The sequence below is a fragment of the Saimiri boliviensis genome, chromosome 8, assembly GCF_048565385.1.
Source record: "Saimiri boliviensis isolate mSaiBol1 chromosome 8, mSaiBol1.pri, whole genome shotgun sequence".
Classification (NCBI taxonomy): domain Eukaryota; kingdom Metazoa; phylum Chordata; class Mammalia; order Primates; family Cebidae; genus Saimiri; species Saimiri boliviensis.
In genome coordinates this window covers 95,786,551-95,812,432 of record NC_133456.1, presented here as the reverse complement: position 1 = coordinate 95,812,432, position 25,882 = coordinate 95,786,551, and the positions used below count along the sequence as shown (strand labels likewise).

The window sequence follows — 25,882 nt, the reverse complement described above, 5'->3', positions numbered from 1 at the left end:
AAAATCTATAACGCAGGTTATGATAGAGTATCAAAATTAACATCAAAGGAAATGTGCACCTCATGCCACAATAGTATATAGCCAGAGAACTTGGAATCCCCTTCCTCTCCTCTTCCCCCTTCCCTTCTCTGTTCTGCCCACACAGCCAGCTAGCAGTCAAGCTTTATTCCTATTCTCCAACCCACTGCTCTGCCAATCGATTCAATTGTGGAGGAGTAAAAGCTGGAAAGTGTCAGAAACCAACTGTGTACTAACGGCTGAAAAAGAGGGGGTCTATAGATTCACTTCTGTGATTGCAAATTACCTTCTGTAGGCACATTAGCTTTATGATGGAGGAAAATAGATACCAGTGAAATAAACTTTCTTCGGGTTCTCCTTTTCCCCCAACCATCCATATCTCCACCAAGGCTTGCTAATTCTTGTCTTCCTTTTCAATGTTACTATAGCTATCTCAATTCATGAAATACTCTTTGTTATTCTTTTTTTTTTCTTCTTTTTGAGACGGAGTTTCGCTCATTACCCAGGCTGGAGTGCAATGGCGCGATCTCGGCTCACCGCAACCTCCGCCTCCTGGGTTCAGGCAATTCTCCTGCCTCAGCCTCCTGAGTAGCTGGGATTATAGGCACGCGCCACCATGCCCAGCTAATTTTTTTTGTATTTTTAGTAGAGACGGGGTTTCACCATGTTGACCAGGTTGGTCTCGATCTCTCGACCTTGTGATCCACCCGCCTCGGCCTCCCAAAGTGCTGGGATTACAGGCTTGAGCCACCGCGCCCAGCCATGAAATACTCTTTAAGGTGACACAAATGTGACAGTCCTCTAACTGGTCACTGTCCATCCAGTCTTTTCCTTCTCCAATCCATCCTGCACCAATGTAAGATGAATCTTCCCAAACCACATCCTTTGTATAAAAACTGGAAAGGCAGAAAACAAGCATACAGTTTGAGGGAAAAGGATAATAGCAGTATGAGGAGAAGAAGAAGAAAGAGACACTTTGACTTTTTTTGTTTTGTTTTTTTGAGATGGAGTCTCTCTCTGTTGCCCAGGCTGGAATGCAGAGGCGTGATCTCAGCTCACTGCAATCTCCGCCTCCCAGGTCCTACCCTCAGCCTCCCGAGTAGCTGGGACTACAGGCATGTGCTACCACGCCCAGCTAATTTTTATATTTGTATAGGGTTTCACTATGTTGGCCAGGCTGGTCTCAAACTCCTGACCTCAGGTGATCTGCCCACCTCAGTCTCCCAAAGTGCTGGGATTACAGGTGTGAGCCACCATGCCGAGCTAAATTTGACTTTTAGTACAACTGTATTCATTCTTTTACAGGAACATACTAATTACCTAAATGGTCTTAAATAAACACAAATGCTCCAGCTGGGCGCAGTGGCTCACAACTGTAATCCCAGCCCTCTGGGAGGCCAAGGCAGACAGATTACAAGGTCAAGAGATCGAGACCATCCTGGCCAACATAGTGAAACTCTATCTCTACCAAAAATACAAAAATTAGCCAGGTGTGGTGATGGGTGTCTGTCATCCCAGCTACTCAGGAGGCTGAGGCAGAGAAATGCTTAAACCTAAGAGGCAGAGGTTGCAGTGAGCCAAGACTGTGTCACTGCACTCCAGCTGCTCGACATTTTCTCTTTCCACAAGCAAAATTCTCACTGCCAAAACTAAAATTAAAAACCTTTCAAAAATAACAACTATTTTTCTTCTATACAGAACATTTTCTCATTTAATTATAAATACTATAGACCAATTTTCTTTTCCTTAGATTTAGGGCTTTTCAATGATTTCTATACAGCTAATAAATAATACAGACACAAGGCTAGGCACAGTAGCTCACACCTGTAATCACAGCATGTTGGAAGACCAAGGCAAGCAGATCACCTGAGGTCACGAGTTCAAGACCAGCCTGACCAATATGATGAAACCCTGTCTCTACTAAAAACACAAAAATTAGCCAGGCATGGTGGCATGCACCTGTAATCCCAGCTACTTGGGAGGCTGAAACAGGAAAACTGCTTGAACCTGGAAGGCAGAGGTTGCAGTTAAGCCAAGATCACACCACTGTACTCCAGCCTGGGCAACAAGACGAAAACTGCATCTCAAAGTAATAATGATAATAATAATAATATAGACATCATACCACATAATACCTAGCAGACAGTATTCCACAGAGTAGGCAATTAACTATTCGTTGAATGAATCTTTCTCTATTTCAGTTCAACAAATCCCAATAGCCGCAAACACTCCTCTTTTTAGAAAAGAAAAATAATAGAGTCACAGCCTACCATGATGAGCTCAGGCACCAAAGATTTTAGAAAACACAGCCAGGCATGGTGGCTCAAGCCTGTAATCCCAGCACTTTGGAAGGCTGAAGCAGGCAGATCACCTGAGGTCAGATGTTCAAAAACAATCTGGCCAACATCGTGAAATCCTGTCTCTACTAAAAATACAAAATTTAGCCAGACCTGTAATCCCACCTACTGTGGTTAAGACAGGGATACTTGCCTGAACCCGGAAGGCAGAGGCTGCAGTAAGCTGACATTGCACCACTGCACTATAGCCTGGGTGACAAAAGCAAGACTCTGTCTCAAAAAAAAAAAAAAAAAAAAAAAAGATTTTAGAAAAACCACTACCACTTGCTACCATTACCTCCAGACTAGCCTCCTTCCAATATGTTCTGAGCTCCTTCCAATCTGTACTCGATCCTCCTTTCAATCTGTTCTCCACTCTAAAGAGTTACCTTCATAAAAAGTAAAAATGATATCACCCCATTGCTTAAAACTTTATTTTTCTTTTCTTTTCTTTTTTTCTTGAGACGGAGTCTGGCTGTGTTGCCCAGGCTGGAGTGCAATGGTTCGATTTCAGGTCACCGCAACCTACACCTCCTGGAATGAAGTGATTCTCCTGCCTCAGCCTCCTGAGTAGCTGGGACTACAAGCAAGTACCACCACGCCTGGCTAATTTTTGTATTTTTAGTAGAGACAGGTTTCACCATCTTGGCCAGGCTGGTCTCAAACTTCTGACCTCAAGTGATTGCCCCACCTTGGCCTCCCAAAGTGCTGGGATTACAGGCATGAGCCACCGCGCCCAGCCCAGCTTAAAACTTTCAATGGCTAGGCATGGTGGTTCATGCCTATAATCCCAGCATGTTGGGAAGCCAAGGAGGGTAGATCACAAGGTCAGGAGTTCAAGACCAGCCTGGCCAAAATGGTGAAAGTCCAGCTCTACTAAAAATACAAAAATTAGCCAGGTGTGGTGGCAGGCGCCTGTAAACCCAACTACTCAGGAGGCTGAGGCAGAGAACTGCTTGAACTCAGGAGGCGGAGGTTGCAGGGAGCTGAGATCGCATCACTGCACTGCAGCCTGGGCAACAGAGTCAGACTCTCGTCTCAAAAAAAAAAAAAAAAAAACTTTAAATGCCTTCTCATCAGTCTCAGAAAAAAAAAAGACCAAAATCCTTATTGGTATCTACCTATCACTTCACAGATGACTCTGTTTACTCTACTCTGAAGTACACAAGTGTGTAACTTGTTCAAAATGACTCTGCCTTCACTTACCTTTGAGCCTGTACACATGCTGCCCACCCCCAGACACTGTTTTCCCTTTCCCAATATGTTCTTGGTTAACATAATTCACTTTTCAGATCTCAACTCCAACATTACTTCTATGATACACCAAGCTAGCTGGAAGCACCTAACATATACTTTGCTGCCAACATGTACCTTCCCTAGATGTAATTTATTATTGTTTGAGTTATTTGATTAATGAGAAGGTCAACTACAAATCACTTTAGAAACTGTATTTGATTGACAAAACAGTCTGACGTAAAATACATGTAAAAAGCTGCAGAATAACTGAATATTTAACAAACTAATATATTCCTTCATACTAAGACGCATGATACATACATTTAAACATGTATTTCATTTTACTGTGTGCACTGCTTTTGGAACTCCTGTGGTTCCAACTTGGGAGCCTATAAAATTTTGCCAGTTTTCTTTGAGATCTTTATGGTATTAACTGATTATTCTAAAAGAATAAGAGTATCACCAGTTTGTCTTCCCACTATTCAAAGCAAACTGAAAATCAAGCACACTGGCTCACGCTGGTAAACTTAACTCTTTGGAAAGTCAAGGTGGGCAGGTCCCTTGAGTCCAAGAGTTCAAGACCAGCCTGCACGTAATGTGGCGAAACCCTGTCCTTACCAAAACAAATACAAAAATTAGCCAGGTGTAGTGGCACACACCTGTAGTCCCAGCTGCTTGGGAAGCTGAGGTGGGAGGACTGCTTGAGCCCAGGAAGTAGAAGCTGCAGTAAGCTGAGAACGCACCACTGCACTCCAGCCTGGGCAACAGAGAGAGACCCTGTCTTTAAAAAAAAGGAGCAAAATTTGAATATTAATTTTAAGGGAAAATGGAACTGAAAAAAAAAATAGGCTTCTAAAACCTTTTAAAACAGGTATGATTTAAAAGAGAAAAGCATAACTGCAAAGCCTTTTGTTCATGGAAAACATTAAATATATGTAATAAAGAGGGGGATATGCCAGAGAAACAACTAAAACAAAAAGTGGCCAGGCGCGGTGGCTCAAGCCTGTAATCCCAGCACTTTGGGAGGCTGAGGCGGGTGGATCACGAGGTCGAGAGATCGAGACCATCCTGGTCAACATGGTGAAACCCCGTCTCTACTAAAAATACAAAAAAACTAGCTGGGCGTGGTGGCGCGTGCCTGTAATCCCAGCTACTCAGGAGGCTGAGGCAGGAGAATTGCCTGAACCTAGGAGGCGGAGGCTGCGGTGAGCCGAGATCGTGCCATTGCACTCCAGCCTGGGTAACAAGAGCGAAACTCCGTCTCAAAAAAACAAAACAAAACAAAACAAAAAACAAAAAGTGTACCCTCCAATTTTTATCCTTTTCTCCCACTTCAGTTGGGTTATTCTTACTTTTTAAGATGTTGGGCTAGGCCCCGCGGCTCACACCTGTAATCTCAACACTTCAGGAGGCTGAGGCAGGAGGATCACTTAAGCTCAGGAGTTTGAGACCAGACTGTGCAAGATGGCAAAACTCTGTCTCTACAAAAAAAAAAATCCAAAAAATTAGCTTGGGTGGCCCACCTGTAATTCCAGCTACTCAAGAGGCTGAAGTGGGAGGATGACCTGAGCCCAGGATTTCAAGGTTGCAGTGAACAGTGATCATGCCACTACACTCCAGAAGCTGGGTGACAATGAGACCCGGTCTCAAAAAAAAAAAAAAGATGATGATGATGTAAATATATTAGTACCAAAAAGATATGTGCCATAGTTAATAACAAGAGATTTCTTCACATCTTATTTGAAACATATTCAAATTAGAAATGAATGATTACTATATCATTTTAAAATCAAAATTAGTTATTTCTCACTCCTTCCTAAAAATCATTTAATTTTAACAACTGCCTATGAATCAAATAAATTCATATAAACAAATAACTAAATTTTTGGTATGGGTGAAATTTGGAGATAACAGATGAATGAAACTTTTAACAGCAAATCAGTTTCAAAATCTGTGCTAGTGAGAAGTGAACTGTACAAAGCAATAAGACCAAAATATTAAAAACTAACCAAAATAGTTAGCATAGTATGCAATATCATAAGAGACTTTTTTTTTTTTTTTTTTTTTGAGATAGAGTCTCGCTCTGTCACTCAGGCTGGAGAGCAATGACACAATCTCGGCTCACTGCAACCACCGTGTCCAAGGTTCCAATGATTCTCCTGTCTCAGCCACCTGAGTAGCTGGGACTACAGACACCCGCCACCGCAACCAGCTAATTTTTGTATTTTTAGTAGAGATGGGTTTCACCATGTTGGCCAGGCTGGTCTCAAACTCCTGACCTCAGGTGATCCACCCACCTTAGCTTCCCAAAGTACTGGGATTACACACGTAAACCACTGCACCCGGCTAACACTTTCTACATAGGAAACTTTACATTTTTATTTTAATGGTAAGTATATTAGTCAGGGGTGTTCGTTATACATAGTAGTATTACAACCATATTTAAAATTCAGACTCTCAGTACCACAAAAGGAAGGTATCAAGTCTACTGAACTAATCATCTATCTCAAATGTTTTCTAGTGTGCTTGGCAGATCCCTGAGGATTCCTAAGACCTTTTAAGGGGGTCCACGAGGTCAAAATTATTTTTTTAATACTACCGTTATTTTCCTTCTTTCCTGAGTTGACATTTGAATTGATGGTACAAAAACAAAGGTGAGTAAAACTACAACAGCCTCTTAGGGAATCAAGGCAATGTCACCAACTACACTAGTAGTCACTGTGTTCTTCACTGCCAACTACCCACAGGAAAAAAAAGAAAAAGAGGTTTAAAAAAGCCAGTTTCAGGCTGGGCGCAGTGGCTCATGCCTGTAATCCCAGCATTTTGGGAGGCCGAGGCGGGTGGATTGCCTAATCGATCACCTGAAGTCAGGAGTTCAAGACCAGCCTGGCCAGCACGGTGAAACCCCATCTCCACTAAAAACACAAAAATCAGAAGCAAGGTGGCAGGCACCTGCAATGCCAGCTACTCAGGAAGCTGAGGCAAGAGAATTGCTTGAACCCAGGAGGTGGAGGTTACAGTGAGCCGAGATCACACCACTGCGCTCCAGCATGGGCAAAAGAATGAGACTCTGTCTCCAAAAAATGGCCAGTTTCACTTTAAAATGTTCTTGACAAAGCAGGAAAATTAATTACTTATATTAAATAGTGAGCCTTCAGAAAATGTATTTTTTTTTTTTTTTTTTTTTTTGAGACGGAGTTTCGCTCTTGTTACCCAGGCTGGAGTGCAATGGCGCGATCTCGGCTCACCACAACCTCCGCCTCCTGGGTTCAGGCAATTCTCCTGCCTCAGCCTCCTGAGAAGCTGGGATTACAGGCACGCGCCACCATGCCCACCAATTTTTTTTTGTATTTTTAGTAGAGACGGGGTTTCACCATGTTGACCGGGATGGTCTCGATCTCTTGACCTCGTGATCCACCCGCCTCGGCCTCCCAAAGTGCTGGGATTACAGGCTTGAGCCACCGCGCCCGGCCCAGAAAATGTTTTTTAATATTGTGTGTGACAAAATGGAAGTATACATACAGTGCTTCTGCTACATATTAAATATGATGGCTGCTGTTAGGAAAAAGTACTCGTGCAGTTTATTTGCAAGCTGAATAAGCCAATTCTTCATAGAACACCATTATCACTTCAAAAACAACTGATAGACAAACTAAGATTGTTTAGACTTGAGCATTTGGCAGACATTTTCCTGAAACTGAATAAAGTGAGCCTAACACTTCAAGGAAAATAACTGGCAATATTTGTTGCCAATAATAAAATTCCAGCTTTCAAGCAAAAACTGGAATTTGGAAAACTTGAATCCATCAATGTGACCTTCAAAGCTTTTCAATACTTGAAAATCCTTCTAGTAGGATCTGTGTTAAAATTAGTGATTGCGATTTTTTTTCACATTATATGATGAAATGTGTCAGCATTCAGAAGGTCTGCATAACTCAGTGAAAAATATTTTCCAAATAGTCTATGCAATGTATTTTAATGTAATGAAGTACAAAATGTTTACTGATGTGGTTTCAGAGTCCACACTGTAACTAACCTTTAAGAAACTACCATTTGCCGGGCGCGGTGGCTCAAGCCTGTAATCCCAGCACTTTGGGAGGCCGAGGCGGGTGGATCACGAGGTCAAGAGATCGAGATCATCCTGGTCAACATAGTGAAACCCCGTCTCTACTAAAAATACAAAAAAATTAGCTGGGCATGGTGGCGCGTGCCTATAATCCCAGCTACTCAGGAGGCTGAGGCAGGAGAATTGCCTGAACCCAGGAGACGGAGGTTGCGGTGAGCCGAGATCGCGCCATTGCACTCCAGCCTGGGTAACAAGAGCGAAACTCCGTCTCAAAAAAAAAAAAAAAAAAAAGGGCCGGGCGCGGTGGCTCAAGCCTGTAATCCCAGCACTTTGGGAGGCCGAGGCGGGTGGATCACGAGGTCAAGAGATCGAGACCATTCTGGTCAACATGGTGAAACCCCGTCTCTACTAAAAATACAAAAAATTAGCTGGGCATGGTGGCGCGTGCCTATAATCCCAGCTACTCAGGAGGCTGAGGCAGGAGAATTGCCTGAACCCAGGAGGCGGAGGTTGCAGTGAGCCGAGATCGTGCCATTGCACTCCAGCCTGGGTAACAAAAGCGAAACTCCGTCTCAAAAAAAAAAAAAGAAACTACCATCTGCCAAGTGTTCTTGTAATATCAAAGAAAATTATCCACAATTATGTGCAAAGCCTATTATAATAGTCCCCCTTTTTCCAACTATATAACCGAGTGAGGACAGGTTTCCTTCATATACTTTAACCAAAACAAAATGAACAGATTAACTGCAGAAGCAGATATAAGAATTTTGCTGTCATCTATTTTTCACTGAGATGTGGAATAATGTAAAATAATGCTATTCTTGCCCTAAACATTTTTGTTTGGAAAACTATGGTTACGTTTTTCATAAAATATATTATTTATGTTAATAACAAACCCATTACATGTCACTTTAAATGAATTAATAAATGTTTTAAACTTCTCAGTTATAGTTTTAGTACAGTAAATGCTGATAGAACCCACCTAAAAAAAAGTTCTCAGGCACAGTGGCTCACACCTGTAATCCCAGCACGTGGGGACTCCAAGGCAGGTGGAACACTTGAGGTTAAGAGTGTGAGACCAGCCTGGCCAATATGGTGAAACCCCATCTCTACTAAAAATACAAAAACTAGCCGGGCGTGGTGGCATTTGCCTATAATCTCAACTACTTGGAAGGCTAAGGCAGAAAAATCACTGGAGCCCAGGAAGTAGAAGTTCCAGTGAGCCGAGACCTCACCACTGCACTCTAGCCTGGACAACAAAGTGAGACTCCCTCTCAAAAAACAAACAAAAATGTTATCTGGGGTCTTCAATAATTTGCTAAGAGTATAAAGAGGTACTGAGACCATAAGTTTGGGTACACATGATCTATATAATATTGTAGAAAATTGCTCAAGAGATAAAGACAAAGATATTCTAATTTAACACCTCCTTGCCTATATTTCCTTTCTTCAGTAAGATTTTTTTAAATTGACTCTAATAAAAAGATTTAAGAATGTTTAAAAGAATTCAGTACATGAACAATTTGAATTAAATCATTTCCTGAACAACTTAATTATTCGGTGTCTTGGTATCTTAATTACAATAAAGTAAACATTTAAATGTAATGCTAACAACAAAATAGAAAGAACAGGTATAACTAAATTGGAGATTTTTTTTTTTTTAGAAGAAATTGATGAAACAAATTCTAATGAAACACATCAGAATTGTAAGCCTGGAAGTCACGGAAACAAACTCTACTAAAAACCATCAGAATTGTCACTTTGGATATAATCTAGTTCAAACTCATCCTTTTATAGAATACAAATAAAGCTAAAGGCTGGTTAAAATAAAACTAATTCATGATAGAATGAAGCCTAGGACCAAACCTCCAGACTCCTTGTACGGATCATGTAAATTGTTAACAGCTTATGTGCCAGGCTTTGAGCAGGCACTGGCAATATGGAAATAAACAAGACAAACCTGGTCCTGCTTTATTGGGGACCTGCATCAAATAAGTGTCAAACAAGTGTAACCTGTGCCGCAGAGGGCCGGGCGCGGTAATCCCAGCACTTTGGGAGGCGAAGTGGGCGGATAACGAAGTCAAGAGATCAAGACCATCCTGGCCAACATGGTGAAACTCTCATCTCTACTAAAATTACAAACATTAGCTGGGCGGGGTGACACATGCCTGTAATCCCAGCTACTCAGGAGGTTGAGGCAGGAGACTTGCTTGAACCCAGGAGGCGGAGGCTGCGGTGAGCGGAGATCACACCACTGCACTCCAGCTTGCGAGACAGATTGAGACTCCATCTCAAAAAAAAAAAAAAAAAGTGCTATGGAGAAAATATATAGGATTCTACAGAAGCATTTAACAGGATATAAACTGACCTGGTGGGACAGGGAAGACTTCTGTCTCTCAGGAAGTAACCTCCCTTTTACTGTCAGCTACTAATATCCGTATCAGTCCTTCCTAAGGACTCTAGCATCTTGCTTACTAACTGACCACTACTCCTATCATTATTCTTGACAGCGTCGACATTCACTCAGATAACCTACCCCAAACATTTGCCTCTCAGTCAACTGACTTCCTTAACTCCAACATTTTTTTCTTTTCTTCCATTTTTACTTCACCTCAGTCAAAAATCCCCATGGTCATTACACCATTTCCAAAAATCTAGCTGGAGACATAAGGTAATGCAAAGAACAGTTAGGAAGCCAAGCGTGGTGGCTCACACCTGTAATCCCAGCACTTTGGGAGGCTGAGGCAGGCAGATCACCTGAGGTCAGGAGTTAAGAGGCCTACCTGGGCAACATGGCAAAACCCTGTCTCTACATAAATATAAATATTAGGCTGGGCACAGTAGCTAACACTTGTAATCCCAGGACTCTGGGAGGCAGAGGCAGGTGGATCACCTGAGGTGAGAAGTTCAAGACCAGCCTGGCCAACATGGTGAAACCCTGTCTCTACTAAAAATACAAACATTAGCCGGGCATGGTGGCAGGCACCTGTAATCTCAGCTATTCCAGAGGCTGAGGCAGGGCATTAACTCAAACCTGGGAGGCGAAGGTTGCAGTGAGCTGAGATCGCACCATTGCACTCCAGCCTGTCAGACAAGAGCGAGACTGAGTCTTTAAAAAAAAAAAGAAAGAAAGAAAATTAGCCAGATGTGGTGGCACATGCTGGTGGTCCCATCTCGGGAGGCTGAGGCAGGAGAATTACTTAAACCCAGGAGGCAAAGGTTGCAGTGAACAGAGATTGGGCCACCGCACTCCAGAGTGGGCAACAGAGCAAGACTCTTTTCAAAAGAAAAGAACAAGTTAGGGAGCTATAGAAGTTGTCCAAGCAATAGGTAATGCTTTGCAATGTGATGGTAAAGTAGAAATAGAAAAGCTGAAGAGCTGGGCAGGCGCGGTGGCTCACTCCTGTCATCTCAGCACTTTGGGAGGCCGGGGTGGGTGGATCACAAGGCCAGGAGTTCAAGACCACCCTGACTACCATGATGAAACCCCGTCTCTACTAAAAATACCAAAGTAGCCGAGTGCAGTGGTATGCGCCTGTAGTCCCAGCTACTTGGGAGGCTGAGGCAGGAGAATTGCTTACATCTGAGAGGTGGAGGTTGCAGAGAGCCAAGACCATGCCATTGCACTCCAGCCTGGGCAACAAAAGTGAGACTCCATCTCAAAAAAAAAAAAAAAAAAAAAAAAGAATGAGGCCCAGGCCCAGGTTTTTAGTGAGTGGTTAGTAGTAATAGGTTTAAGGGAAGGTGATGAGTTCAGTTCCTAACATCTTATGTCTGAGGCACCTGTGATTCAAACAAGCAGAGGGGTCAAGTGGGTTATTAGACATATGAATCTAAACCTCAACAGAAGGAAGATCTAATCTGGAGATTTAGATGGGAATAAATAAAACAGCTTGAGGTAAGATGAACAGAAGAGAGCCCATACAAAGCCACTTTAATACTTAATAGTAAAAGAGTATAATGGGCCAGAGAGTAACAGGAAAAGCATGAAAGAAAGGTATCACAGAAGCCAAGGGATTAACTTCTCAAAAAAGTAGGAAATATCAACCACGCAAAATGATGCAGAGAAAACAAGCATGATGAGAACTAAAACCTGAAAGAATGGAAGTTATTAGCATTCAGCAAGCCGTGGAAATAGAGCAGGTTAAAGAGTGAATGCAAAGGGAGGGATGGAGAAAGACACTTGGTTCTGTTTTTATTTTAGAAGACAGGGTTTCACTGTTGCCCAGGCTGGAGTGCAGTGGTGCGATCATAGCTCACTGTAGCCTCAAACTCCTGGGCTCAAGTGATCCTCCCACCTCAGCCTGCCAAGTAGCTGGGACTAAGTTAATTTTTTTTTTAAACAGGGTCTTGCTTTGTTACCCAAGCTGGTCTCAAACTCCTGGGCTCAAGCAATCCTCCTGCCTCAGCCTCCCAAGTAACTAGGATTACAGACTTAAGCCACTGCAGCTAGCTGACAATAGTGTAATAAAACTAGTTAAACCATAAAGGAAAGATAGGTCAGTTACTAGATAGGTATATGAAGTCAAAAGAGTTTTCAAGTATGAGAGAGATCTGAAATGTTTCAATTCTGAAAGCACAAATTCAGTAAGGAGAGGAAGTACAAAGATATCAGGAGCAGGCAGGGCGCGGTGGTTCACGCCTGTAATCCCAACACTTTGGAAGGCCGAGGCGGATGGATCACGAGGTCAAGAGATCGAGACCAACCTGGTCAAGATGGTGAAACCCCGTCTCTACTAAAAATACAAAAAATTAGCTGGGCATGGTGGTGCGTGCCTGTAATCCCAGCTACTCGGGAGGCTGAAACAGGAGAATTGCCTGAACCCAGGAGGCAGCGGTTGTGGTGAGCCGAGATCGCGCCATTGCACTCCAGCCTGCGTAACAAGAGCAAAACTCTGTCTCAAAAAAAAAAAAAAAAGATATCAGGAGCATAAGGTTTCTGAAAAGGCAGGAGATGATGTGAGCCAGAGTTAGGACTTTAGCTAGGAGGAAGACTTTAGCTCTCCTCCATTATAAAAAGGAAGTAGAATAAAGTGAGCAAGGATGCCAGCAGGTTTAGAGATGCAGTGGTAAGAAATTATAGGTCTTGGGCCGGGCGCGGTGGCTCAAGCCTGTAATCCCAGCACTTTGGGAGGCCGAGGCGGGTGGATCACGAGGTCAAGAGATCAAGACCATCCTGGTCGGCAGGGCGCGGTGGCTCAAGCCTGTAATTCCAGCACTTTGGGAGGCCGAGGCGGGTGGATCACGAGGTCAAGAGATCAAGACCATCCTGGTCAGCAAGGTGAAACCTCGTCTCTACTAAAAATACAAAAAGTTAGCTGGGCATGGTGGTGCATGCCTGTAATCCCAGCTACTCAGGAGGCTGAGACAGGAGAATTGCCTGAACCCAGGAGGCGGAGGTTGCGGTGAGCCGAGATCGCACCATTGCACTCCAGCCTGGGTAACAAGAGCGAAACACCGCCTCAAAAAAAAAAAAAAAAAAAAAAAAAAGCCGGGCGCGGTGGCTCAAGCCTGTAATCCCAGCACTTTGGGAGGCCGAGGCAGGTGGATCACGAGGTGAAGAGATCGAGACCATCCTGGTCAACATGGTGAAACCCCATCTCTACAAAAAATACAAAAACTTAGCTGGGCATGGTGGCTCATGTCTGTAATTCCAGCTACTCAGAAGGCTGTGGCAGAATTGCTTGAAACTAGTGCCACTGCACTCCAGCCTGGACAACAAGAGCGAAATGCCATCTCGAAAAAAGAAAGAAAGAAAGATTTATTTTGTAAATAGAGAAAATTAGTAGATCCAAAGTTAAAAGTACTTACTTGGGTTGACACACAGTAGTCAAATTTCAAGTGTCCAATCTAAGGGATGGATGTTTACTGTTAAAATGATTAAATCAACTATTTCCTTTAAAAACAAAATCCAATAATTGCTATTTTCCTATTGTCTTCTCAATTATGTCCGTTTTAAAAATCCCTTATTAATAACATGATGTCTTATTCAATATTAAGATCTACAAAGTTTGTAGTTCTGGGGTTTGACTATGATTTCTTCTACAATCTAACCATAATTTCAATAAATATTACAATCAACACAAGATGATATTAGGAAAAACAAACAGCCTCCCAATCAAAACTTCTTAAATGCTTCAAAATGAGCATTACATCATTTTTACCTTACTTTTCATGCCAAGCCTATTTTCACAGATTTTACAGATTCACATCTACATAATCTTTTAGTGTTTATTTCTTAGCACATAATTTCACTGAATATAAATACGGTTAGTGTAAATCACCACATAGCAGATCCCTAATTGCCTAAATATCTCCTTTCCACAAGGACTGTTAGCATTCTTCAGCTATCAGAATCAACTGGCAAAGCAGAAGCACATAAGAAAAATTCCAAAGTATCCTAAGGGATTAGTTCAACAATTTTCTAAGAAAACTCTCCAAAAGACAGCAGCATGCTAAAACTGAGATTCTAAATAGACCAGGACTAGACAGACGTAATAAAGCTATTAGTAAGTAAAGTAATAGAGTTATTAGTATCAAAGCTACAAAAGAAAAAGGAGAAGATATTAGTTTTAATACAAATTTTTTAAGTATTCCATAGCCCTAAAAATATTCAGTATTCACCTTGAGAGTATTAGCAAGAACTGATATGTGTTATATGGACTGATATACATGATATGGACTGATATGGACTGGGTTCACATACTTGGTGTGAAAAAAAAAAAAATGGAAGAAAGGAAAAAAAAAGATACGCTAGGTCAGATCCAGCTCTACTTAGCCCTATATCATACTTGACACGACAGCATAAAAAAACATTTAATGACACAGTATGTGTCAACTTAACAATTAACTGAGGATCTTCCATAAAAGTATGTAACCATCTGTTAAATACATTTATATTTCCAATCTATCTCTCTACCTTTGCTAGCCACTGTTTTACTCAAACTTCAAAGTGCAATCTAAGAATTCTAACCATTCCAGTCTATCCTAATCTCCTCAATCACTTTTACTGTTCTTCCCCAAATCTGGTGTGTATAGAAATCAGATCTACCCAGAACATTTCAAGACATTTTTTGTTAATCTCTACAAATTCTTCTCCACACTTTCTTAGCACAATTGTAACACAGAATAAGAATAGAAAGAAAAAAAACAAAAACAAAAAACAGGCAAGAAAAAGGATCCAGGGAACTCAGTGAAAAACTAGCCTGTAATTTCTATACAGGTTCAGTATGCCTAATCTGGAAATCCAAAATCCAAAACTTTCTGAACATCAACATGACACTAAAAAAAAAAAAAAAAAAAAAAAAAAAAATACTTGTTAGACTATTCTGGATTTCAAATTATCAGATTAGGGGGCTCAACCAGTAAGTATATAATGCAAACATTCCAAAATTCAAAAAAAAAAAAATCTGCAATCTGAAACACTTCTGGTCCCAAGCATTTTGAATAAAGGATACTCAACCTGTAGTTGAACACCTCAAGTGCCAAAGCTACCATCTTGGTGATGCAGGCAAGTCCCTCAATTACAAACATATCTCTTCTTACATTTCCAACTTCGGAGCAATGGTAAAGAGTTGTTAGGTTCCTAGACTTGCCCAATTCCAGCCTATTTTGTTTATTCCACGGTATTCCTGAGTTCCAGATTCATTCATGTGTAACAGTATGATACCAAAAGAGCACAACCCATGGAGTCTCCCAGAGTGAGAAGCAAGTCCTAACTGCCAATAGAAAAATCCTGGGTTTGATTCCAGGCACCACCTCATACAAGCTACTGAAATTTAGGTTGAGTATTGAATACCTCTGAATCTCTAACTGTTCATCTGTTACTCCGAAAAAGCAAGCGACACCGTTTGTAAACTGGCATAAAGTTTTCAGTATCAGAAATGTTACCTTTTAGCGACTCCAAAGGGATCCTGCTCAAAAATTACCCGCCTTCCCAGATCAAATGTGCTAACGAAGCAAACGTCACAGGAGAAAGCAAGCAAGCTGAAGTGGGTAGCTCACAGTAACAAACTGGGATGATATTCCCTTCATACTCCCAGACTTTAGAACATAATTAATAACCCAAACGTAAGCTCTTGGTAGAGTTCCAGGCAGAAAAATTAAATTAAATTTTAAAGTTAGGGCTGTATGGAAGACTTTTCTGTCCTTACCCAACCCACCAATCTGCATCCTGAGAAACCTTTCTTAAGCAGTTTCTACTCCTTTTCACTCAGCTTCCCTTCCTATTTCCCAAAACAGTGCCCATAACAAAGGCAGTATGAACTAACTCTAAGGTAGAGTACAGAGAACTGGCTAGATAAACATGTGTGTCCAAGTTAAGCACTGTCCTTTGCATGAAAAATTCAATCTGGTCATATTAAACAAAGATGGAAAAGACTTTTCTACATGTCTACATAAATGACTATATGAAAACACTTTCAGCCAGACATGGTGGTTCATGCCCGTAATCCCAGCACTTTGGGAGACCGAGATGGGCAGATCATCTGAGGTCAGAAGTTCTAGACCAGCCTGGCCAACATGGTGAAACCCTGTCTCTACTAAAAACTTAAAAAACTGGCTGGGCGCGGTGGCTCAAGCCTGTAATCCCAGCACTTTGGGAGGCCGAGGCAGGTGGATCACAAGGTCAAGAGATCGAGACCATCCTGGTCAACATAGTGAAACCCCGTCTCTACTAAAAATACAAAAAAGTAGCTGGGCATGGTGGCACATGCCTGTAATCCAAGCTACTCAGGAGGCTGAGGCAGGAGAATTGCCTGAACCCAGGAGGCGGAGGTTGCGGTGAGCCGAGATCGCGCCATTGCACTCCAGCCTGGGTAACAAGAGCCAAACTCCGTCTCAAAAAAAAAAAAAAAAAAAAATTAGCCAGGCATGGTGGTATGCATCTGTAATCCCAGCTACTTGGAAGGCTGAGGCAGGAGAGTAACTTGAACCCAGGAGGTGGAGCTTGCAGTGAGCTGAGATTGCACCATTGTACTCTAGTCTGGGCAACAGAGCAAGACTCCATTTCAAAAAAAAAAAAAAAAACATTTTCTGGCAAGACACAGTGGCTTATGCCAATAATACTAGCACACTGGGAGGCCAAGGCAGGCGGATATCTTCGGCCCAGGAGTTTGAGACCAGCTTAGGCAACATGGCAAAACACTGTCTATACCAAAAAATACATAATAGCCAGGAGTGCTGGTGCGCACCTGTAGTCCCAGCTACCAGGGGAGCTGAGATGGGAGGATCTCCAGAGCCCAAGAAGTCAAGGCTGCAGTGAGCCATGATGGCATCACTGTACTCCAGCCTGAGTAACAGAGCAAGACTCTGTCTCGGCCGGGCGCGGTGGCTCAAGCCTGTAATCCCAGCACTTTGGGAGGCCGAGGCGGGTGGATCACGAGGTCAAGAGATCGAGACCATCCTGGTCAACATGGTGAAACCCCGTCTCTACTAAAAATACAAAAAATTAGCTGGGCGTGGTGGCGCGTGCCTATAATCCCAGCTACTCAGGAGGCTGAGGCAGGAGAATTGCCTGAACCCAGAAGGTGGAGGTTGCGGTGAGCCGAGATCGTGCCATTGCACTCCAGCCTGAGTAACAAGAGCGAAACTCCGTCTCAAAAAAAAAAAAAAAAAAAAGACTCTGTCTCAAAAAAAAAAAAAAAAAAAAAAACTTTTTATTTTTAATATTATTTATCCCATGGCAACTTTCAAAACCCCGTCCTTGCACGCACCTGTGGTCCCAGCTACATAGGAGGCTGAGGTGGGAGGACTACTTAAGCCCAGGAGGTCGAGGCCACAGTGAGTGGTGTTCACACACCAGTGCACTCCAGCCTGGGTGACAGAGCAGGTCTCTGTCAAAAAAGAAAAAAAAAAAAACAAAACTGTCCTTTTGAACATAGCAGAATCTTTTCAGACGTTTTGCTATTAATAATACAACCTAATAGTTAAAGTCAACAGAACCAAAAAACTAATAAACTTCCCCAAGGACTTAAATGCCTGCAGCCAAAAGAGCCTCTCAGCTAAACACCTTAGCTAAACTGGACTGCACTTTCAAACTGCAGAAAAACAAAATGGAAAGTGAATCTCAAAACAAAAATCACCCAAGCAATAACTTAACTCACCTTATTTCAAAATTCTCAAAACACAAGTGAACTGTATACTTTCACTGAGAAGAGGTATACTTACGAAGGGTATTAGTTATAAATAACCCAATCAAGTCACAGAAAGCATACAGAAAGATCTCAACAGACACCCTAATGGATATTTCTAATACTATCCATTCCCCATTCTTAGCACCAAAGTTAGCAGCACCACCTACCACATCAACTTCCACATCACTTTCTGAGGCTGACCCTGTGGCAACTAGTGGCCTGGAATGCAGCCCAACATATTAAGGCTACTAAGGTATTTAGATAATCATTACTTTGTGTGAATTCTTTTTTTTTTCCCCCCAGTATGAACAAAACACCTCACTGGTGTCAGATTTAGGATTATACCCCATCCTGCCCCGCCAAAAAACAAAAACGGGGCCACTGACTGTGGCTCTATTAGTGCACCATGGCACTAACTTTTTAACTTTTTTTTTGTTTGTTTTTGAGAGGGAGTCTTTTTTTTTTTTTTTTCTTTTTTTTTTTCTTTTTTGAGTGGAGAGATCTCAGCTCACTGCAACCTCCACCTCCCGGATTCATGCGATTCTCCTGCCTCAGCCTCCTGGGTAGTTGGGATTACAAGCGCACACTACCACACCCAGCTAATTTTTTGTATTTTTAGTAGAGATGGGTTTCACTATGTTGGCCAGACTGGCTTGAACTCCTGACCTCGTGTAGCGTCTGCCTCAGCCTCCCAAAGCACTAGGATTACAGGCGTGAGCCACTGCGCCCGTTCGGCACTAACATTTTATAAAGTGAGAGATTATATGAGAAATAACATGACTTAAGAGATATTAGCAATGAAGTTTTAAAGTGCTTCAAAGGGCCGGGCGCGGTGGCTCAAACCTGTAATCCCAGCACTTTGGGAGGCCGAGGCGGGTGGATCACAAGGTCGAGAGATCGAGACCATCCTGGTCAACATGGTGAAACCCCGTCTCTACTAAAAATACAAAAAAAATCAACTGGGCATGGTGGTGCGTGCCTGTAATCCCAGCTACTCAGGAGGCTGAGGCAGGAGAATTGCCTGAACCCAGGAGGCAGAGGTTGCGGTGAGCCGAGATCGTGCCATTGCACTCCAGCCTGGGTAACAAGAGCGAAACTCCGTCTCAAAAAAAAATAAAATAAAATAAAGTGCTTCAAAGTTAAATGATAGTAGCAAGAGGTGTAAAAGAAAGGAGTAAGAGAAGGGGAAGCATTACAGCATACAACTACCCGAAAAAGAAATAGTACACAGACAGGTTAAAACATGTTTACAGTTACTAACAATTGCCAACACATAGTTACCACACCATATACTTGTCAGATTTCCCAACATGCAGAACAAAAAGGAGCCAGCCCTGTGTGAAGTACTTACTTACTGACTTCTACAGAGAAGATACAACTTTTCCGGAAAGAGAGCAATTTAACTTACTGTGCTCTCCTTTTAGCTTTCAAAATCTTTAAAACTTTCAGCAAATTAAGGCTCTCCTCAATTTCAAGGCTTTTCATGTTAAGTAGAACAAAAGTTGCCTGTATCAATAAACTACAAGATCACTTCTGTATTTGCAAACTATATCATTTCTACTAGATTTTTAAAGATTTTTCCTAAATATAAAGATTGCACAAAGTGATACAGTAGATGTGGCAAGCATTCAACAAGTTTATTTAACATAATTCCTAAAGTGAAAGTTTGAAAAAAAAATGTGAAGATAAACTCCAAGAAGTGCTACTGAAAATACAATGTTACAACCATGAAAATTTAGAAATATTCAAAATATTCTGAAAACAGCATCTCGCTCTAAAAATAAAGACGGAAAGCATTTGCCAATACAGAAACATTGGTTCTTTAAAATTATAATCACATGGGAGGCATTTCTATAAATAATGTAGTTGTGAATGGCAATAACTCTAACCTTTCAAAGCATGTTTTGGTCTTGCCTTACCAAAAGCAAGCGCATTATATTGATACAAAGGACTGTGCTACTTTGTTTCTAGTGCAAACTGTTAGTTTACACAGTTAAAGATCTTCAAAACAAACTATCACACACAATTCACTTCCAATCATCCAAAGCAAAACGAACAAGCATCTGTCACAGATAAAGTCCCAAGAGTTTTCTAATTTATTTTAACGTTGTAGTTCGAAAGCTAAATACCTCTGTTCGTGTCTGTATTTGGATTCATATACTATACATTTACTCAGCTTGGAAAGAGAAATCTCAGAAAATAAGCAACTGGCGACGACACCAGTCTATTTTAAGTTACTTATGAAGCCTACAGCTCAAGAACTTTTGGGAGAAGGGAGAGTATTTAAGCCGTTTTTCCAAGGAGTTAAGAACAATTCGTGTTTGATAATTAACGATAGCAGCCCTAACAACCTCTGAGAATACATTATGGTGGGGCGGAAGTGAAAACGATGAGAGGGGGAGGAAAAAAAAAACCCGACTTGAAAACGGACAAGCAGACACATTTACAAACCTTCAATTAAAGGAATTTTAAGATTAACTTCTCTCAAACGCCCTCCCTCACTCCCCACACCCGCTTCCTCCTCTCCTCTGAGAGGTCGGTGTAATGTGACTCATGACAAAATTTTTTTTTAATAAATAAATAAAAGACACACCCTCTGGGGGCTGAAACTGACATAATGGCCCCCACCCCACCCTCCGCCGACACGGAACACACACCCCGCTGGTCCTCTCCCTTCTGCGGCTTCAGCCTCTTCCGTGCCCTCTCCGCTCCCCTCTCCCGTCCTGGACCCCCTCTCCGGGCGCACGGAGGCGGCGCGGCGGCGGCTGGAGGGTCTCCGGGACGCCAGCCCCGCGGACGGGAGGCTGCCCGAGGGGCGCGCGACCCCGGCGTCCCGGCCCCCGGGGAAGCGGACGCCAGAGGGGCGCCGGGCTGCGGCGGCGGCGGGCTCCCGGCTCCCTCGCCCATTTTCTCTCTCCCCTTCCATGGGTTTCCACCACCACAGCTACTTCCTGTATCGCAGCCCGACTCCCTCAACCCGGCCACTCGCTCTGTCCCCGGCTCGGGCTGGGGCTGGGGCTGCGGCTGGGGCTCGGGTGGAGGCAGCCGCTGAGGTCAGGGCAGTTCCCCACCCCGCCCAACGGGCTGGTCACTCCGGCGGGTCCTCGACCCGACCAGCGCCCGCCGGCCGCCAGCGCGCCTCACCTGTATGTAGTTGTTTTCACAGTAGTCAGCCACCCGAGTCAGGTTCTGGTAACTCTCAATCAGCGCCCTCTTGCCAGACGGGATCTCCTCCTCTAGTAACATCTGCAGCTCTGCCATTTTCCACCCCTCTGCATCGCTTCCTCTCGCGTTAAAGAGACAGAGGCAGAAAGGTCCGCCGAGGCTCCGAGCACCTCACAGCCCGGATACAAACCGCCTACCCGCCCTACCGCCTGGTATTGTGGGACGGCACCTCCTCCCCTTCCTCCTCACTCTCTCCCGCCCCCGTCCACCCACTTCGCGCAGCCGCCCGAACCTCGTTCTCTCGCGAGCCTTCATTTCTCCCACCCCACGGACCGCGGGATTTTTTTTCTTTCGCACTGTCTTCTGGGAATTGTAGTCTCTCCTCGGCTAGGCGGCCGGTCCGAAGCGCGTGCGCTCAGACACCTCCGAAAACCGACTCAGCGAGGCCGCGGGAACGATAGGGGGCGTTGGGGGGCGGGGGGAATCCGGAGTTTCCTCACGGCTCCCGAAGGTGGCGCCAAAGGGTGATTCCGAGGGAATGAAATCGGTTCCCCAAGTTTCATGTGAAACTGGCAGAACTTAATTAGGAAATGTCAGTGAATCAGGGACATCCATTCAAAGAGCGATTAAAAAGGGTCAGAGTACGGAACACTAGATTTTTACTTCCTCTGCCTTTTTAGAAATAACGCGAGTCAGGCTTTACTGTCTGAAGCTCCCCTCATCAATTCATTTAAAATTTAGGAAACATTTCTTGATTCCAGCTGTGTACCAAACAGTGTACTAGACACTGGGGGTACAAGTTGAGTACGAATACTCTGTACCCTTAAAGACTCAATTTTAAAATAAACATCCGTAGCTTACAGTACTTTCCTGTCCTAAATTCTCTTTTCTCTGATTCTCCTTGGCATGTAATCTTCCTACACTTTTAATAAGCTGCGCACGGTGGTTCACACCTGTAATGCCAGCACTTTGGGAAGCCGAGGCGGGCTGGTCACAAGGTCAAGAGATTGAGACCATCCTGGCCAACATGGTGAAACCACGTCTCTACTAAAATACAAAAATTAGCCAGGCGTGGCGGCACACACATGTAGTCCCAGCTACTCAGGAGGCTGAGGCAGGGGAATCGCTTGAACCCGGGAGGCGGAGGTTGCAGTGAGCCAAGATCAGCCACTGCACTCCAGCCTGGGTAACACAGACTCCATCAGAAATATATATATATATTCCTACACTTTTAAAGTCATGTTCACGTTATTCCTCTAGGATGCGCACCACATTGTTGGTGGTGGTGGTTTGGGGATTTTTTGAGAGGGGGAGTTGTTTGAGACAGGATCTCACTTTTTTTTCTTTTTTTTTTTTTTTAAATTGTGAGACTAAGTCTCATTCTGTCACCCAGCCTGGAGTGCAGTGGCGCAATCATGGCTTTCTGCAGCCTAGACCTCCCAGACCTAAGCAATCCTCCTGCCTCATCCTCCAGAGTAACTGGGACTACAAGCCTGGGTTACTACACAGGGCTAAGCTTTTTAATTTTTGTAACGACAGGAATCGAATTATGCTGCTCTCACTGGTCTCCAGCCCCTAGCCTCAAGTAATCCCTCTGCCTCAGCCTCCCAAACTGCTAGGATTACAATCATGACCCACCACCCACCCTGGCTCTTCGTTCTTTGTTTCTGGATTTTTGTTTTGCTTTGTTTTGTTTTTATCAACTGCTTTGGAAGAGTCTCAAAAGGCCCTATATTTCAAGCTCTTCACTTCAACAGGAACATTAAATGCTTTAGATACAATCAGCTGTGTAAAATGTTGTCCAAAAGCCAAAGAGGAAACTAAAGATCATTGTAAAATCTATATATTCATATATCTCCATAAAGTCATTTAGAATAACATCACTATACTATACGAATAACTATACAAATAACATCACTCAAACAAAAAATTGCCAGCACCAGGTATTTATTGAATATTGCCTTTACTGGGGCCTTATGCAGGGTCCCAGGGAACTACTTTCCCTGTTCAACCTCTAAAAGGAAAAACTCAGTTTCCTTCTAAAAGCGTTACCTTTCCCTTGCCACCAGATGCTCCATCAAGGATGCTATAGTCTATACAACAATAATAAACGTATTATTATTTTTTTCTTCCTTTCTTTCTTTTTCCTTTTCTTTTTTTTTTTTTTTTTTTTTGGATATCGAGTCTCGCTCTGCTCCCAAGGTGGAATTCAGTGGCATAATCTCAGCTCACTGCAACCTCTGCCTCAGGTGCAGGTGATTCTCCTCAGCCTTCCGAGGACTACAGGTGCACAAAACAATGCCCAGGTTTTTTCTTTTAGCAGAGACGGGGTTTAACCATGTTAGCCAGGATGGGCTCAATCTCTTGATCTCGTGATCTGCCCACTTCAGCCTCCCAAACTACTTGGATTACAGGTGTGAGCCACCACACCCAGCCAAATGTATAACTTTCCATAATACCTGAGATAGGTATAATAGTTATCTTTTGATATATATCATTAACCCAAACATAATTTAATCCAAGTTATTAAAATTTAATATATTAGTGATCTTGGTCTCTACTTAAGATTTAACTATAGAAATCACTCAGTTTGCATAAATCCAAATATTGACACATTTCAACAATATTGAGGAAGTGATTGGGGAGGTGAGGCTGATTTACTCTTTTCAATTTACTTTCCATGGAGGTGAGCTATGTATGAATAATAATACTGATGATGAGTAAAAAGTACTGTCAGATTTCTTCTCACAACTCTGAGAGATAGATAATATAAATATTATTTTCCTTCTTTAAGTAATAAGGAAATTTAAGCTTAGACAGGGTAAGAAATCTGCCGGGCATGGTGGCTCATGCCTGCAATCCTAGCACTTTGGGAGGTTGAGGCAGGCAGATCACAAAGTCAGGAGATCGAGATTATACTAGCTAACATGGTGAAACCCCCATCTCTACTAAAAATACAAAAAAATTAGCCAGGCCTGGTGGTGTGCACCTGTAGTCCCAGCTACTCAGGAGGCTGAAGCAGGACAATCACTTGAACCCAGCAGGCAGAGATTGCAGTGAGCTGAGATCTTGCCAGTGCATGCCAGCCTGGGTGACAGAGCAAGACTCCATCTCAAAAAAAAGAAAAGAAAAGAAATCTAAGGGCACTGAACATGTAGTCAAGTTTCCTAGGTTACTGATCGATATGGTTTCCATCTGCATCACCACCAAATGTCATGTTGAATTGTAATCCCTAATATTGGAGGTGGGACGTGGTTGAAGGGTGATTGGCTCATGGGGTAGATTTCTCATAAATGGTGAGGCATCATCCTGTTGAAACTCTCCTGATGATCTTGAGTGAGTTCTCCTGAGATCTGGTCATTTAAAAGTGTATGACAGCCCAGTGCTGTGGCTTGCACCTGTAATCCCTGCACTTTGGGAGACCAAGGTGGGAGAATCACTTGACTCCCAAAGTGGGAGAACAACATGGTGACGAACTACTCCCACTTGAGTTCCAGACCAGCCCAGGCAACATGGCAAAACCTCATCTCTACAAAAACAAGAAATATTAGCCTGGTGTGGTGGTGAACACCTGTAGTCTCAGCTACTTACTTGGGAGGCTGAGGTGGGAGGACTGCTTGAGCCTGGGAGGCAGAAGTTACAGTGAGCCAAGATCATGGCACTGCACTCTAGCCTGGGTGACAGAGGGAGTCCCTGTCTAAAAAAATAAAAGTAAAATAAAGTATATGACACCTCTCTGCCTGCCTCCTGCTCCCCCTCCTGCCATGGGAGACATTTCTCTTCCCCTTTGCCTTCTGCCATTATTGGAAGCTTCCTGAAGCCTCTCCAGGAGCAGAAGCTGCTTCCTGTACAACCTGCAGAGCCATGAACTATTAAATCTCTTTTCTTTATAAATTGCCCAGTCTCAGATGGTTCTTTATAGCAGTGCTAGAATGGACTAATACAGTGATCTTTCCAAAATCCAGTGAATAGTGCAACCTTGTAGAAATATTTGTGGCTCATATAAAGTTTACTGAAAGAACTTATCCCTCATGTATTAAAGGTGAGGGAGAGGAGGAGGAGGGGGAGAATATGAAGGAGGAAGAGGAGGAGGGGGAGGAGGGAGAAGAGGAGAAGAAGGAAGAAAAAGGAGGAGAAAAAGAAAGAAGAACAAGGAGAAGGAGGAGGAAGAAGAGAAAAGAAAGAAGAGGAAGGGGAGGTAGGGAGCAGGAGGAGGAGGAGGGGAAGAAGAAAAGGCAAACTACAACCTGGGAGAAAATATCTGCAAAACTAGTATCTTGATAAAGAATTGTATCCATAATATATAAACAACTCTTACAACTCAATAATAAGATGACAAACCAGGTTTTTGAAACAACCCAAAAGGCTGGGCACAGTGGCTCACACCTGCAATCCCAGCACTTTAGGAGGCAGAGCCAGAAGGATCATTTGAGCCTAGGAGTTTGAGACCAGCCTGGGCAAGAGGCTGTCTCTACAAAAAAGTATAGATTTTTTCAAGTAGCCAGAAACGGGCTGGGCACAGTGGCTCATGCTTGTAATCCCAGCACTTTGGGAAGTCAACACGGGCAGATCACTCGAGCCTAAGAGTTTGAGACCAGCCTGGCCAACACAGTAAAACCCCACCTCTACTAAAAATAAAATACAAAAATTAGGCAGCTGAGGCAGGAGAATCACTTGAACCCTAGAGGCAGAGGTTGCAGTGAGCTAAGATCACCCCATTGCAGTCCAGCTTGAACGACAGAGGGAGACTATCTCCCCCCCACCAAAAAAGGGGGCCGGATGTGGTGGCTCACACCTGTGATCCCAGCACTTTGGGAGGCCAAGGCAGGTGGATCACTTGAGGTCAGGAGTTAGAGACCAGCCTGACCAACATGGTGAAATCCCATCTCTACTAAACATATAAAATTAGCCAGGCATGGTGCCCTATG

The 25,882-nt window shown here is 43.2% G+C and overlaps 1 protein-coding gene across 15 annotated transcripts in view; it reads right to left on the bottom strand.

Annotated features, from left to right (window-relative positions):
* ABI1 (abl interactor 1) overlaps positions 1-21,206 on the bottom strand; it is a 128,632-nt gene extending 107,426 nt beyond the window's left edge. For 6 of the 15 annotated variants that reach the window (XM_010341250.3, XM_039478529.2, XM_003930676.3 and 3 more), the window contains exon 1: positions 20,934-21,205. In XM_010341250.3, coding sequence (XP_010339552.1) covers positions 20,934-21,050 — 117 coding nt within the window. In that variant the 5' untranslated portion in view covers positions 21,051-21,205. Of the gene's footprint in view, positions 1-20,933 lie in introns of all 15 variants that reach the window. The other 9 variants (XM_010341252.3, XM_003930679.3, XM_003930677.3 and 6 more) reach the window with 3 other exon arrangements.
* Between the last annotated feature and the right edge of the window lie 4,676 nt (positions 21,207-25,882).